The 16,987-nt window shown below is 39.7% G+C and overlaps 1 protein-coding gene across 1 annotated transcript; it reads left to right on the top strand.

Annotated features, from left to right (window-relative positions):
• The first annotated feature begins 7,093 nt into the window (after positions 1-7,093).
• On the top strand, positions 7,094-13,337 carry LOC124247741 (keratin, type I cytoskeletal 25). The gene is made up of 8 exons (XM_046677345.1): positions 7,094-7,599; positions 7,910-7,992; positions 8,390-8,546; positions 10,748-10,909; positions 10,994-11,119; positions 11,479-11,696; positions 12,068-12,135; positions 12,956-13,337. The coding sequence occupies exons 1-8, from the start codon at positions 7,171-7,173 to the stop codon at positions 13,063-13,065; spliced, it is 1,353 nt and encodes a 450-aa protein (XP_046533301.1). The 5' UTR covers positions 7,094-7,170; the 3' UTR covers positions 13,066-13,337.
• Positions 13,338-16,987: the final 3,650 nt, after the last annotated feature.

Here is a 16,987-nt window from a genome sequence, read left to right as displayed (position 1 = left end):
GTCTGGTGCTTTTGAATTTCCACAACTGATCTCAATGTGACGATACTAAGGATATGCCAATAGAATAAAGCGCTTCGCTTCACAGTCACATTTAACCAATTCACGACACGATAAATTGGAAAGATCACTAGTCCTAATCTTTGGTCCCAGATCTGTCCCTTATTAACCATGCAAACGACTAGATCTCTTTGAGTTTGGGCTTCTGTGGATGTAAAAGGAGATTACACCCGCTGATCATTAGGATTTGTTCACCCTCATAATGGGTAGCCTGCATGCGTGATCAGCTAAGGCTAGTTTGTTGAATTTGAATCTGGATAGCTGCTTTTCCATTTTGAAGTACATGCATTTCTCGGCCCCTACAATGGAGACAACCGAGCAAATGTAGAACAGCACTACTCAAGCCTGGAGAGGTTCTCAACCTTGCTCATATCCTCCTATACGCGAGATTCTGCTTGACATCCTTCCTAAATCACTTTGGAAAGTGCAGCAGGGGCTGGAAAGCAGCAGAGTTCTAGGCTAAAGAGGTTCCTTTCATTTGGAGTGGAGTGAGACAGGGAGCTCTGTGGTAACCTAGATTTCCAACTTGCATGGCAGGGCATCACTATAGGGTTTTAACTGGCTGGTATATAGGCAATGTGGAATCCAAAGTGCCCATAGCTCTGAACTGCACCATCTCAGGGAGCTGGGCCCCCGAGGTTGCATCTCCAAGTTTCAAAGATGGTCTTGATTGCTTCCTCCTCCCACATAAGGCAATTGATCTTAGGCCAGAGCCAGTTTTTTGAGATGTAGATACAGCTGAAGGTTAATCTTTCCAGGGTCTTCTTGTTATAAATGGCCCCAACCATGGTGACAGAGGCCATAATTTCAACGGTGTAGAGTTTGAGTTAGTTGGGTTAGAAGTACATTCAACTGCAGGACCATGATTAGAGTATCCTACATTTATTGAGTGTGCTTTATCTATCTCGCTTTACATGAATTAACCAATTTAATCTTCATAAAGGCTTATAAAGGTAGGTGTTTTTATTATCTTTATTTTACATATGAAGAAACAAATATTCAAAGAGACTAAGCAATTTCCCCAGAGTTGCACAGCATGTTTGTAGTGGGGCTTGGATTCAAATCCAGATCTCCCTCTCCACCATGGTGACCCGAGTCCCATTGACCAGGACAAAATCAGCACAGGAATTTCACCTAAGCACACTCTATTTTCATGCTAAGATTTCACTGCCACCCAAGAGGGACCATAATCAGGCAGATCCTTGTTTGTGTAACCAGCAACAACACATAATAAGAAATATGGTTTTTAGTTAGTATGAAGATTTAGTCTTTTCCTCTCTATTTATTACCCATCTCCAGCTCCTCTCCAGCACCAACTTTCTCTGCCCCCATATTAAGTCTTGGTCACCAGATGCCCCCCTCTCCGAGGCTAAGTTTATCTCATTATACTTCTTACCATCTCTTTCTTACTAGGAGGGTCATCCGGAGGCTCTATCTCATAGCAACCGGAAGACTAGAGCCACAACCTCAGCTCTCTCAAGACGCTTGGCTAGTCCACCATCTTACACCGCCATGTTGGACCCTCTTTCTCTTGCGACCACCAGTACTAGCTATTCCTTGTTCTTAACAGAGTTCTTATTCTTTCCAAGAACAATCAGACTAACTTCCATTTTTCTGTATCCACTCTTTCCTACTTAGACAGGTAAATAGACTTACCTATCTACATTATCTACATAAGACAGATTTATATTTAATGCGAGCATAAACTATGATTCCAAAATATATGTTTTTAGCTAACAACTGTACTTCTTGAAATGAGGGCTGGAAAGTTTAAGTACTCATCCTCATTTCTAAGAAGTCAGTATTAGCAAAAAATAAAAAAGTAAATGACTATCATCAGTAGTTGACAAGTTCCAAAAACTACTATTGGGCATCCTAAATTGTTAATTACCAAGGCTTGTCCAGTAGCCTTAAGACGCCTTGGCTAAATACAACATGCCCTAGACATTTCACTTTCAGGCCCTTGGAAACAAATATTTTGTAGAATAGGCTGAGAAAGTAGTGCCCTATAAAGTCAGGACCATTAAGAATAGAGGACATCGTTGGAGTTCATGGTAACACATGGACTGAGGAAAAGGCAGGATCTCGCTCTTCAGTCCTACGAGGGCAAATAAAAGTCTGTGTAGGAAAGACACAAACAGTATTGCGCTATATTAGAACTGCCTGAGGACATGTGGCAGGCCCTATTTTGTCTCTGATCCAGATATTTTACATATGCCCTGACCCCTGGGACTGATGCAAGAGTCACATTCTTGAATGTGACCAATTTGAGGCTACATACAATCATGGTGCAGACAGAGGGCATCCACTTTCTTTCTAAAAACATCATTATACTGCACATGTGGGTTCTTCTCCCTCTCCACCCCACTACAATGCCATTTAAGGAATGAAAAAGGTATAAAACCACAACAATAAAAAGAATAAGGAAAGAGACATAGGTAGATAAAAAAAATTGACAATTTTTAGAAGAAAGTAAGTAGAGAAAGCCTATCTGCTTCAGAATGGTAAAAGAAGCCTCAACAAAAAAATACATGTTCAAGGAACTGACCCCACAGAATCCAGGAGAGATTCAGGACTTAGAAGATACCAATTATGATGGAGGACTTGGCTGAGAGGCAAAGCAGAGGGCAGAGTGATTGACAGAGGGGAATTTACGATAACACTAATGACACATAAGCTCAGGGCCTCTCCTTAGCACAGGAGAGGCCCTAACATAGTGTTCATATAGCCATTTTGGTAAAATTTGCAAAACTAAGATAATTTTACCACAATGAATTAAGCCTGCTATCTCTTTCCACTCCAGTTCCCCCTCCATCATCAACTTCCCTCACGTCTGGTGGCATGAAATATCCACAAGCATCTTGAGGGCCCTTCTAAGACAGGATGATCATACAATTTGTTATCCAAATGTAACATCTGAGAGGGAGGAAAAGATGCTATTAATCAGGCATAATCGTAGACGTGAACTGATCTATTGTAGGCATATGGACATAGAGTCACCATAAGTCAACAGAAAGCTGAGTTGAGCATAGTGGGATATATTTACAAAGCTCTTATCATTTCCTTGGGCGGCTTCTAGGAATATTCCCACCGCCCACTGTGCTGACTCCTACATGAATGCATCTCAACTGCATCATGCTAAGTCAAAGAAGTCAGACTCAAGGGGTACATACTGTTTGATTCCATTTATACGACATTCTGGAATAGGCAAAACTATAGACATAGAAAACTGATCAGTGTTTGCCTGGAACCGGACCTGTGGTCGAGATACAAGGAAATTTGGGGGGCGGGGGTAACAGAACTGTTCTATATCTTGATGGTGGTGGGGGTTGCATGACTGCCAATACTCATAGAACTGTAGGCTAAAAAAGGATGAATTTTACTATAGGCATGTTAAACCTCAATAAACCTGACTAAAAGGAACTGACAAAAAAACTTAAGGAATCTATCCTAAAGAAAAATGTGAACATGTTCAGTGTTAGTAATAATGCAAAAAGATGGAAACAATCTGAAGGCCGCTTAATAAGATAGTGGTTAAACAATATTAGGTTTGATATTAGGTTTGACCCTGAGTAATAGTAACAAAATAATAGGACTTTACAGAGATAGAAGTTTATTTCTTTCACACATAAAAATGCAGAAGTAGGCTATTCAGAGCTAAGATGCTGGCTTAGCACCAGGGCATCATCAGGGACCCAGGTTTTTTTCAGCTTTCCGCTCTGCCATACCCAGAGTGTAGCCCTGGCTCCTGGTCCAAAATGAAGCTCCAACCATCAGATCCAGCCATCACACCCAACTCAGCAGGGTAGAGGGAAGGGAGAAGATGGGACAAAGACCGTGGCAGCTTCCTCTTAGGTAAAGTTTCTAGAACATGCCGCATATACCTCTGCTAACATCACGTTGGTGAGCTTAATCACACAGCCACAGTTAGCTGCAAAGAATGCTGGAGAAAATAGTCTTTATCGTGGGCAACTATTGCCCAGTTAAAAACTGGGGGTCAGCCAACAGTTTCTGCCACATTAGGCACCTATTCGTGCTCTAAGGCACATTAGTTAAGGAGAACGAATCTGGAACAGTAAACTGCAGTTACCTGAGAGAGTAGGGAGGACAGAAGAGAGAAGGTGAAAAAGGACTTTAACATTTTACTCTACACTCTTGGATATTACTAGATTTGTTTACATCAAGAATGGTTTCATGCAGAGAGTAAAATCCTAATTGCCAGGGACCGGGGGTGGAGGGTGGGGAGGAAATGGGGATAAGTTGGTAAAAGGGTAAAAACTTCAGTTATAAGATGAATAAGTTCTGAGGATCTAACGTGTAACATGGTGACTAAAGTTAATTATACTGAATTGCATACTTGAAATTTGCTAAGAGAGTAGATCTTACGAGTTCTCACACACACACACAAAGGTAACTGTGAGGTGATGGATGTGTTAATTAACTTGATTGTGAGAATCATTTCACAATATATACAAATGTCAAATTATCACTTTGTACACTTTAAGTATGTCACATTTTTATTTGTCAGTTATACCTCAATAAAGCTGGAAAGAATAAATAAATAAAAACTGAGGGAAAAAAGAACAATAGAATGCAGCAAGATTGGCCAAAATCACTCCACAAATATCAACTGCATTTCTTTACATAGTAAAATATATTTAGAAAGTGTGATTTCTAAAAGATATATTAAACAACAATATTAGATAAGTATCTGGAAATAGTTTTTTAAAAAGATGTGAAAGCACGTTAGGGAAAAATCTATAACCTTTTACTGAAGAACGTTAAAGATGACCTAAATAAATGGAAAGAATATTCCTTTTTTTATATAGATATACACAATGTCATAGAGATATCAATTTTCCTCAAATTGCTTTACAGATTTAAGGCAAATCCTGGGATCTTACTGTAATTGAGAAGCTGATTTTAAAATTTATACAAAAGAGCAATGGAGAAAGGATATTTGACTTGATGGCACATAAGAACAAAGTGGAGTACTTGCCTTACCAACTATCAAGTTATATCATGGATCAATAGTAACTAAAGTGATAAGGTTCTGGAACAGATAGAAAAATAGTACCACCTGAACCCTCACCTATACGAAGATTTTATTGAGGGCAGAGGAGGCGTTGGGCACTTTCTTTATGACAATGTGGCATTGCAGAGAAAGGACGGCACCACTCAGTAAATAGTGCTGAAATTATTGTTATCCATATTGGAAAAAATGAAATTTGATTCTATATCACAGAATACTCAGAAATCATTCCAAACTACCGAAACCTTAAACATGAAAGGCAAAATGATTAAATGTTTATAAAACAATACAGAAAAATATTTTTATGATTTTGGAGAGTTAACCATTTCTTAAATAAGACAAAATAATCACAATCAAAAAGTAAAGAGTGGTAAACTCAATCTCCTTAAAAATAAGATGATAATGGGTTAATATCCAGAATATATAGTAAACTCCTACAACTCAACAACAACAACACAATATGATTTTGAAAACTGGCAAACGACTTGAATAGACATTTCTCAGAGAAGATATACAAACAGCTAACAAGCACATAAAAAGATGACCAATGTCACTAATCATTAGAGAAATGCAAATAAAAACTACAAGGAGATACCACCTGATATGCAGGATGGCTGCTATCAAAAAAAGAAAATAACAAATACAGGTGAAGATGTGGAAAAATTGGAACGCTTGTGCACTATTGGTGGGAATGTAAAATAGTGCAGCCACTATGGAAAACAGTGTGGCATTTCCTCAAAAAATTAAAAATAGAATTACCATATGGTCTAGTAATTCCACTTTTGGATCTATTCCTGTGAGAAATGAAAGCAGAGACGAGCAGATACTTGTACACCCATGTTCATAGCAGCATTATTCCCAATAACCAAAAGGTGGACATAACCCAAGTGTCCATCGCCTGATGAATGGCTAAAGAAAATATGGTATGTACACACAATGGAACATTATTCATCCTTAAAAACAAAGGAAATTCTGATCCATGTACAACATAGATAAACCTTGAAGACATTATGCTAAGTGAAATAAGCCAGTCATGAAAGGACAAATAATGCACAATTCTCCTTACCCCAAGTGCCCAGAACAGTGACTGGAACATAGCTGGTGTTTAATAAATATTTGTCAAATAAATGAATGAATGAATCTGCATGTTCACAACAGCCTCACAGAATAAATACTCATGGAAATTTAGTCCAAAAACCAATTCCCAGATTTTTCAAAAATGTCCATAATATTTAGGGTTTCCAATAAACATATGGAAATCCACGCCCAGTAAATAGTTTACTGATGACTTTCAGCTAAGCTAAACCACAACGAAGTAAAAACAGATGAAATATTTCCTTCCAGGTTTGCTTCAAATTTTGCAGGGTCAGGAAATACATTAATGTCCTTCCGAACACCCACAACCCATAACAGCAATTAGGGGTGTGTTCCTAATTACCAAAATGGATAAGAGAAGACAACTATGCCTAGACATAAGTAAATGTCAACAAAGTATGACGCACGTCAGCCAAAATGGAAGTCAACTTCCCATCGGAAACAGCAGCAAGAGGAGGAGAAAAACCTGATGATTGAAGGACCAGGTTGGGGAAATAATGATTCCAGTTCTGTTCTCTACTTATGTGGAAAGAATTGTGAAAATAAAAGCAGGAAAATTCTCAGAAACATCAAAATCTGCCTTGGCATAATAGCCCAAAACCGTGACGCCAGATTTTTATTGGGTGGTGGACTGACGAGTTTTATCTTCTAAGGAGGGAAGTGAACAATGACTCACTCACAATTTAGAAGTGTAGTAAGGAACCTGAAATTGCTCCACCCAGACCCATTTCTCAGATAACCACCAACCTGAGGGCAACTGTCCTACAGAATTGAGCCTGGCAAAGTTAGTTACTAATTAGGAAAAGTCATCCAATTATGCTAACTTGCTGAGGCTGGCAAGCCATGTTTTACTCTATGTAGGCAGAATTTCATCCAGAATACACTTGAGAATTGTCTATAAAAAGGCAAACAAGACCACTGAGACGAGAAGGCGCTCCATTCTGGCTTTCACAAATACAGCTCTGCAACACGCCTGCCTGGAAACCATGTCTCTCCGACTTTCCAGTGCATCCAGGAGGGCCGGTCCCTGGCCCACCACAGGATCGCTCAGGCTCTCTGGTGGGGGAGCCAGCTTTGGGGCTGGAAATACTTGCAGTATACCTGGAATTGGAAATGGTTTCTCATGTGCCTTTGGGGGCAGCTCATCCGGAGGAAATGCAGCAGGGAGCAATTCCTGTGCTGGCTTCACTGTGAATGAGGGGGGCCTCCTTTCTGGCAATGAGAAGGTGACCATGCAGAACCTCAACGACCGCCTTGCCTCCTACCTGGAGAACGTGCGTGCTCTGGAGGAGGCCAATGCTGACCTGGAGCAGAAGATCAAGGGCTGGTATGAGAAATTTGGACCTGGTTCTTGCCGGGGACTCGATCATGACTATAGTAGATATTTCCCGATAATCGATGATCTTAAAAATCAGGTAAGAAATTATACTTTGCAATCATTTTTCTGTACTTTTATTTCTAAATGTTCTTTTCCTTTCTTCACTGAATACAAAGGGCATTTATCAGCCCTACTTGTAATTTCTTAAAGGAAATTTCAATTTAGCCTTGGAAATAAGCACTAAGTAGGTTCAGTTGGTTAGCTTCTCGATAAAAATGTCACTGACTATCGATAGGAACTATACTAATTTTTATTATTTTCATTTCCTAATCTTTAAAAGAAAACACTCTTTGTTTTCTATTGGTTGTGATACATTGCCTTTAAAAAGTTGAAATCCCCATTTCTAGATTATCGCTTCTACCACCAGCAACGCTAATGCTGTTCTACAGATCGATAATGCCAGGCTGACAGCTGATGATTTCAGACTCAAGTAAGTAGATGCACAGAGTAAAAGAATTCATGGAGATTAATGCAAAGCATTAAATTGAATTCATTTTTTGATCCCTCCATTAAATTTAATTCCAACTTTAATTCCAAAACTGTAAAATACTTGGATTTAAAATAAACACTGTTATTACTTTATTATTCTTCGGCTATGAAATATAAAGTATGAACTGCTATAAAAGCAGCGTCCAATACCCTAGTTCTTTTTCTGTCAAAGAAATACCTCAAAATAAAGAAAATAATTGTTATACAATAAACTTTGAAAATGCCTCTTGTGGCCAAATCTGCCCCTTCAAAATTATAGAATTCTAGCATTTGATCATTGATTGGTGACTATTTCTCCAGCCATGTGACAAACTGGAAAATCATTAACACTCTTTAAGGTATGAAAATGAGCTGGCTCTTCACCAGAGTGTAGAGACTGACGTCAATGGGTTGCGCAGAGTTCTGGACGAAATAACCCTGTGCAGAACAGACCTGGAGATTCAGTACGAAACCCTGAGTGAGGAAATGACTTACCTCAAAAAGAACCACAAAGAGGTAAGAGCTGACTGTCCACATTCTGCTGTCCCTCTGCAGAAACTATCCACCCGACAGGACACAATGTACTCAACTTCTTAAATAAGAAATTAGTACTAAAGACCCACTGTGAGGCAGGCATGAGGCCTGGGTCGTCTTTGGAAGTGATGAACTATTTGTGCAGATTCTCCTGTGCTCTCTCATCGAGTTTCCCACGGGATAAAAAAAGAATCATGTTTTCTAGATCAATCAGAGTGACAAGAGCAGTGTTTGGCTAGGTAATTATAGCTAAGTTAAAATGGCCCACTTAGGAGATTACATCTAATTAGATAAAATAAATATACTTTAAGGACATCCTAAGAAAACTAGGTTTAAATTTCTATATAACAGTGGCAGATTTAAAACACTTAAATATTTACTCCACACATACGTTAAACATATGTAATTAACACATGTTCTTAATAGGTATGGAATAAAAATAATGAAAGTGAAACTAAACTGTTATATAAAAACTTACACCTCCAAATAAAGATACTTCCAAAGTGGTCTCCATTGTAAGCTAGCTTTTAAATCGGATCATATAGCCACTACTCCAAACACATCTTTGGGATTGCTTTCAGAACCACTGTTTTCTGAGAATACCTTTGTTCTTTGAAAATGAACTTGATATTTTTAAACAACCGAAACACTTCAATAGTCAAGCCAAAGGCTTAAAGCAGGAGATCCAGTTAAGAATGTTACTTGATTAGTCACGAGGCTGTCTCGTAAACATAACTACATAAGAACAACATTTATATAAATATACAGGTTCAAGTGTGGTTATAACCCATGTTAGTTACTCAACAAATTTTTGATGAATTGAATGCAATTGATTTTTTTAATGACTCACAGGCAAACCCACACGCATCTTTTTTATCTTTTTCTTTTTCTGCTTGAACTGGGGAAGTTTTCAATAAATCAGATGTAAAAACTCCATCTGGAAATAGAGAAGGTATAGGGACCACCAGGGAGGAAAGGATACAGGAATTGCCTGAGGGACTCGGCGCAGGGAGGGAAAAAAAGCCTCATTATTGTCATTAGAATCAATCCAGGGTCTGGAACACGGGTGGGGAGGAGAGTTTCTGCAGCATAGACATAAACTGATCGGTGTTATTTCAACGTACACAGTCTTAGCAGTGAGGTCTGCCGTCCGGTCTTAGAAGTGACTCACTGCGTCCCAACAGCACACACCTCAGGTGGAAGGAGATGTAGACTTTGACTGCAAAACCGATTCCAACTTCTGTGATGCTGATAATAACCACAATAACTAGCGTTCACTTAGCATTTATATTCCAGGTAGTACCGTCGGTCTTATTACTGACAGTTCTTTCACATCTTTCAACAACCCAAAGAAGGATTGTTGTTTTTTTTTTTTTATCCTCAACTTTCAGATAAGAAAATTGAGATTTAAGAAGTTAAGTAACTTTCTGAAGTTCACCTAGCCACCACAGGGCAGAGTTAGAATTGACATAGAGGTTTGTCTGACACCAAAGTCCATCGTGACACTATAATGTCCCTGTGTAAGCTTAATAGACAGCTAAGATTCTTTAGAGGATGATATTCTTCCTTTATTAATTGTAAATAAAGAAATATGTTTATAGCCATAAATAAATATAAATATATAAGCATAAATATTTTTTGTTTATAATATTCCAATTGTTCAGAATTGTTCACACTCAGCCCTTCGACCGTGTTCGTGCTGTATTCAGGATGTAGCTGAATCGAGAACACATCAAAGCTGATCTCTAAGCGACATAAAGACCAGTCCACCAAGTTGGAGACATTTCAGCTATAAGTGAATAGAATAAGAGATAATGGATAACTCATTTTAAACAGCTTGAGGACTTTCATTTGGAAAAGTAATTAAGAATTTTTCTGCACAGTAGAACTAAAACCACTGGGGTGGGATTATAAGAGCAGGGGTTTGATTCGCCGTAATCAAGAAGAGCTCTGAAGCAATTAAAACTCTTCCAGAAAGAAACAGACTACTTCCCGAGGTAGTGAGTTCACTGTCGTTGAAAGTGATGTCAGCTGGACAGGAAATATAAAATGTAGGGGGTGGGGGGTCATTGCGCAGCCTGGGGGGTGGAACCAGATGAACTCTAAGAGCCCTTCCAAAGCTAAGCTTCTGGACTTTCTGTGAGATCCCCGCATAGCCGGGCTGAACACTTTCCTGCCGCTAGGAGATGCAAGTTCTGCAGTGCGCGGCCGGCGGCAACGTGAACGTGGAGATGAACGCGGCGCCCGGCGTGGACCTCACGCTGCTGCTGAACAACATGCGGGCCGAGTACGAAGCCCTCGCCGAGCAGAACCGCAGGGACGCGGAGGCCTGGTTCAACGAGAAGGTGGGTCTCGTCCAGAAAACAATCCCTGTGCCTTTTAGTGACGTTCACAAAACTCAGATTTCTCCCGCGCTTCCGCCTTTTCAGAGCGCTTCACTGCAACAGCAGATCTCTGAGGATGTCGGGGCCACGACCTCAGCGCGGAACGAGCTCACTGAGATGAAGCGCAATCTGCAAACGCTGGAGATTGAACTTCAGTCTCTCTTAGCCACGGTATGAGGAGGACAGTTTCTCACGGTCTCCTAGGTTATCATTTTGAATATGTGCCAGCTGGTTTTAAAGCCCTTACCTACGTCCAGAATATATCCATATTTTTTATAGAATTATCTTAAAACGTAAGAATAGGGCTTATAGGGAGCAGCCAAAATGGTAACACCAATGTCTTTAGGCTTATTCTACCAAAAAGAAAGATTTGCTCATTTTTAAGAGTGTTATACAGCCTTCTTAACTGTGTCAATGTGAAATCTAAAACAATTACAGTAAAGGCGAAGTTAAGAGGGGAAAGTCATATATCAAACCAAATCCTTGCATATCTGTATATCCTTCTCAGGTTCTTTACTGTTTCCTGACAGAAACACTCCCTGGAGTGCTCCCTGACAGAGACGGAAGGCAACTACTGTGCGCAGCTCGCCCAGATCCAGGCTCAGATCGGGGCCCTGGAGGAGCAGCTGCACCAGGTCAGAACCGAGACGGAGGGCCAGAAGCTGGAGTACGAGCAGCTCCTGGACATCAAGGTCCACCTGGAAAAAGAAATTGAGACCTACTGTCTCCTCATCGGTGGAGATGATGGGTAAGCACAATAATGTACAGGGAAGATGTAATATACTGAAATCTGCTTGAAACTTAGACCCCTGGGAAGTGAACATAAATTGAAAAGACCACATTTAATATCATGAATGCTAAATACTAAACATAGCACGCTACTGCCAAGGTACAAATTAGCAGCATCTTACAGGACCAAAATGCAACACGCCCTGTACTGAAGTTATGGAAATGAAAAATATCACCTCTTGATGCTAAAGCAGAGTGGTTTCAACTGTGTAACCCACCGAAACTGCTCTCGCCAAATAGCCAAAGAAAACGTCCGAGTGAATCTAGAATGGAAGAGGTTCTCTCTCAATCTCTCTCTTCTGTGATGTTTGCAACAATATGTGTTCACAGGGCTTGCAAGTCTGGAGGTTACAAGTCTAAAGATTATGGATCTGGAAATGTGGGAAATCAAGTCAAAGGTAATTAAAGTGAAATTCTGTTTTACTATACTGCTTCATTTTCAATGCACAGCTTGATTGTTTTTGTATTCCTAGGGCTTTACAGATATAATAAAGATTTGTAGTAGATATATAGTGTGTCTAACTTTCGTAATGTGTGTGCTAATTTTAAACAAAGTAATATCTCATCATGGTTTTAGCTAACCAAGAAAGCAGCATTCATCAAAAATGAATCTAGACATCCATGTCTACTGCATAGTCCACCCTATACAAAAATCCCATTATTCTTTTAATTGATATAATTTCTTATTCCTTTTTTCAATTTTTTTATTGCAGTAAAACACACAGAACATAAAATTTACTATCTTAACCGTTTTAAGTGTCCGGTTCCGTGGCATTAAGTATATTCATATTGTAGTGCAACCTTCAACACCATCCATCTCTAGAACCCTTTTCATCTTGCAAAACTGAAACTCTATACCATTAACAATAGCTCCCGGTTCCCTCCTCCTCCCAGCCCCTGGCAACTTCCATTCTACTTTCTCTGTGTATAAATTTGACTATTCTAGGTACCTCAAATAAGTGGAATCATACAATACGTGTCTTTTTGTGGCTGATTTATTTCACTTAGCATAATATCCTCAAGATTCATCCATGTTGTAGCACGTGTCAGAATTTCCTTCCTTTCTAAGGCTAATATTCCATTGTATGTATAGACCATATTTTGTTTATCCATTCATTCATTGATGGACAGTTGGGTTGCTCCCACATTTCAGCTATTTGTGATTTTATTCATCTTTTTTCAACTCTCTCAAATCTCCTTTTAAATTTTAATTTTTAGATCCGGCCAAAGCCATAGTGGTTAAGAAAGTTCTCGAGGAGGTAGACCAACGTAGCAAAATACTTACCACCAGGCTCCACTCCTTGGAAGAGAAATCTCAAAGCAATTAAGTTGAGACACAAGAGAGAGCATATGCCAAATACTTTCCAAGGAGAGAAGGCATTATATATCTGTCTGGAAAAATGAGCAAGTCTAAGAAAAACGTCTGTCCTCTTGTCTTTCTGTTACTGAAATATGAGCTCTGTCTGGGCAATCAATAACAGGGTCTCTACCCATTCATCTGGAAGAATGTCACATACAAATATGATGACTCATTTGATTACCCTACAGAAAATGTGGTCAATACTTTGTATTCAATAAACTTTCTTCCTTTAGCAAGTTATCACTGTGGTGTTGTCTTACCTGTAAAATGTTCGTGTCTGTGGTACAGATGTATGAACACCTAACAACTTTTCATTTATATGAAAACTTTTAAAAAATAATTAACGGATTTCCCCCTGGATTTTCATGAGGCTTTCCCAATGATTCAAAGTGAGACAAAGGAAGAAGGAATAAAAAGACTCCCACCTAAATCCCAATTTGCCATACTTTGACATAATAACATAGTAACATAATGACATATAGCTAAAATGTATACATTTCAGGTTCAGTTATAAAATAATAATAGTACTTCTCTCAAGTGGTAATCATAAAAATTAAACAAATAAATTATTGTTAAGTGCACTTATGGAGTAAGTACTCAATGAATGCTTTTATTTTTTAATGCTCAATATTTATAATGATAAATTTTCAAATATCACTTCCTTTTTGAATATATATTTAAATAATATTCTATATGTAAGGGAGATTAAAGCAAAAGTTCTGATTTAGAATTCTAGTTCTATTAATGGAGTCCTCCACTTGTGTTACAAAGTACACTTGATGTTTATAACTCTCTTGATCAGTGGATTCATCTCTAATGAAAGGAAATAAATAATAATTTACTCAGATCAAATACTACCCCTAGAAACTTAGTTGACTCTCAGTCTTCTATGGAGGGATTATCCATATTCTAATACGTCCATGAAAATTTGATTTCAGGATACTCTATCCATGAAAATTTGGTTTCAGACTCCACCTGAAAATATTAAGCAAAAAAGATGATGGAATCCTTTAAGGGCATGAGCATTATCCTTGAATTACTTGTATTGTCTTCCTCTAATGAATTTCAGCCAGAAGCCACTAGAGTCAGAATGCCTAATTATATCCCCCATCAGGTTATGTGAAACAAAAACATTACAATATTAGAGAAAATTCCACCTGGAAAAAATATCTTGCAGTTGTCTAAATGCTGAAGCAATCTACAGCACTCTTCCCGCCTGTCATCGAATCCTACCTCATCGGAGTGATGATTCCAAAGGCAAACCTTCACACAGTGTATCCATCTGTCAAAGTTCACAGACCTGTACACCTGAAAAGCGTGAATTTTAATATGCATTTGTAAATTACACCTAGAGGTGTGCAGGAGCTGCTTCTAGTGTCTCACAAGAACCTATTCTCTACATCCCTTCCCAGGTCCTCATTTAGTGACGTCACTTTTGTAGCTTGAAAGCAGCCATGGAGGAGGCATTTACACCAGAGAAATTGGCAAACACTGCAAATTAGGGCTCCCTCCTCCCCTGAGAGCTGGTTATTAATTTTTTTTCTACTCATTTTGATCTTAAGGATTTTTGGTGGGTTTTTTTTTTTGGAAGGCTTTTTTTATGAGAAAGATTGACCATGAGCTAACATTGTTGCCAATCTTCCTTTTTTTTGTTCCCGAAAGCCCCAGTTCATAGTTGTATATCCCAGGTGTAAGTCCTTCTAGCTCTTCTGTGTGGGATGCTGCCACAGCATGGCTTGACAAGCAATGCATAGGTCCATGCCCAGGATCCAAACCAGCGAACCCCAGGCTGCTGAAGTGGAGCATGCAAACTTAACCAGTATGCCGCCAGGCTGGCCCCTAGTTATTAAACATTTACCCCCACATCAATGATTGAACCTCAGTAAAAATGACTTTTAAAAGAAACACACAACGTTTGATCTCTTTCTGCCCTTCCTTCAATGGCTTCCTATTTCACCATAGAATAAAATGAAATGTTTTCCTATGGCCTAGAAGGCCCCATGTGAGCTGGGCCTGCTTATCTCTCCACTCATATCTTATGCTCTCACCCCCACCCTCCATCCTAACCAGATTGCCTTCATTTTATTCCCAGAATACAAGTTCATTCCTGCCTCAGAGACTTGTTCTAGCTGCTCCCTCTGCCTGAAATGCTCTTCCCAAGATCTTCCTATGCTTAGTTCCTTTTTTATCATTTCCATCAAAAGAGCTGTTTCTGGTTGGTGACGTCAGCATCATGGCAGAGTGAGGTCTCTCAGAAATCTTTCCCCTCCGATATACAACGAAAAAAACCCCACTCCAACAGAGGACATCCAAACACAACACAAAAAAACCTGAGAGATCCACACAGCCATACAATGGAGGGCAGAGAGGCTGGAGGCCCCCCTCAGAGGAGGTGGAACCAGGTAAGAGAAATCTTCGGTCCCTCCCCTAAAGACTGCGATCAGGACCACAGGAGGCCTCCTAGAGGGAAGGAACACAGGAGGGGATGTTTGTTCACGGGAACATCAAGGACTCTCAAGGGCCCTTGCAGCCTAGAGGGAAGCCCTCTTCCAGGGCAAAAGCTTTCACAGGGGGGTGACCTTATCAAGCCAACACCCCAGGAGAGCAGACAGTGAGAACAGAGGGAGAAAACCCCAAGATCATGGAGGAGAAAGCACTCCTCCCGCCACCTGCTCAGCCTGGCTCCAGCCCCTGGGATTTTTGGCTGAAGGCAGAGGGCTCAGAATACATGGCTCTTGACCCCCACCCAGTGGTGACGGGCAGTAATTGCAACCAAATAACTCCAGGATAAGAAAGAACGGAGCCACTCCATCTAGCAATAGCAAACACTATATTAGCTCTCCAGACCAGAGAGAAAATGACAAGTAGCCAGAAATCAGTCCTGAGGACGCAGAAACATGTAATCTAAATGATAAAGAATTAAAAACAGCTATCATTTAAAAACTCAACAAGGGGGGCTGGCTCCGTGGCCGAGTGGTTAAGTTTGCGCGCTCCACTGCGGCGGCCCAGGGTTCAGATCCTGGGCATGGACATGGCACCGCTCATCAGGCCATGTTGAGGTGGCGTCCCACATCCCACAACTAGAAGGACGTGCAACTAAGATATACAACTGTGTATGGGGGGATTTGGGGAGATAAAGCAGGGGAAAAAAAAGTTTGGCAACAGTTGTTAGCCCAGGTGCCAATCTTTAAAAAAAAAAAAACTCAACAAGGTAAAAGAGAATGTAGAGAAACAATTCAACAAGTTCAGGAGCTACTTCACAAAAGAGATTGAAACTATAAAGAAGAATCAATCAGAAATATTAGCGATGAAAGACACAATGGAAGAAATAAAACAAAATATGGATTCCCTGAATGCTCAAGCGGACACCATAGATGAGTGTATCAGTATAAGCAAAGATAGACATGTTGAAATGCTCCAGATGGAGGTGGAGAGAGAACGAAGACTAAGAAGAAATGAAGAAAGTCTCCAAGAAACATCCAACTCAATTAGGAAATGCAACATAAGAATTATAGGTATTCAAGAAGGAGAAGAGAAGGAGAATGGAGCAGAAATCTTGTTCAAAGAAATAATAGCAGAGAACTTCCCAAACCTAGGGAAGGAAATCCATGTGGAAGCGGCTACCAGATCTCCTAAACAGGTCAATGTAAAAAGGCCTACTGCAAGGCATATAGTAGTGAAACTGGCAAAACTGAACAACAAAGAAAAAATACTAAGGGCAGCAAGGCAGAAGAAAATAACCTACAAAGGAATCCCCATCAGGCTTTCAGCAGACTTCTCTGTAGAAACCTTACAGGCTATGAGAGACTGGAATGACATATTCAAATCATTGAAGGAAAAAAACTTTCAGCCAAGAATACTCTATCCAGCAAAAACATCCTTCAGATATG

The sequence above is a fragment of the Equus quagga genome, chromosome 11 (genome assembly GCF_021613505.1).
Source record: "Equus quagga isolate Etosha38 chromosome 11, UCLA_HA_Equagga_1.0, whole genome shotgun sequence".
NCBI lineage: Eukaryota > Metazoa > Chordata > Mammalia > Perissodactyla > Equidae > Equus > Equus quagga.
The sequence above is the reverse complement of the archived record's forward strand: the minus strand, read 5'-3'. Positions and strand labels throughout refer to the sequence as shown.

What these genes read in the sequence shown, in the direction of transcription:
- LOC124247741 (XM_046677345.1), top strand. Translation starts at nt 7,171, where the DNA reads ATGTCTCTCCGACTTTCCAGTGCATCCAGGAGGGCCGGTCCCTGGCCC. An exon ending in TTCAGTCTCTCTTAGCCACG is followed by an intron (nt 11,120 to 11,478) that starts GTATGAGGAGGA and finishes GTTTCCTGACAG; the next exon opens with AAACACTCCCTGGAGTGCTC. An exon ending in CTCATCGGTGGAGATGATGG is followed by an intron (nt 11,697 to 12,067) that starts GTAAGCACAATA and finishes ATGTGTTCACAG; the next exon opens with GGCTTGCAAGTCTGGAGGTT.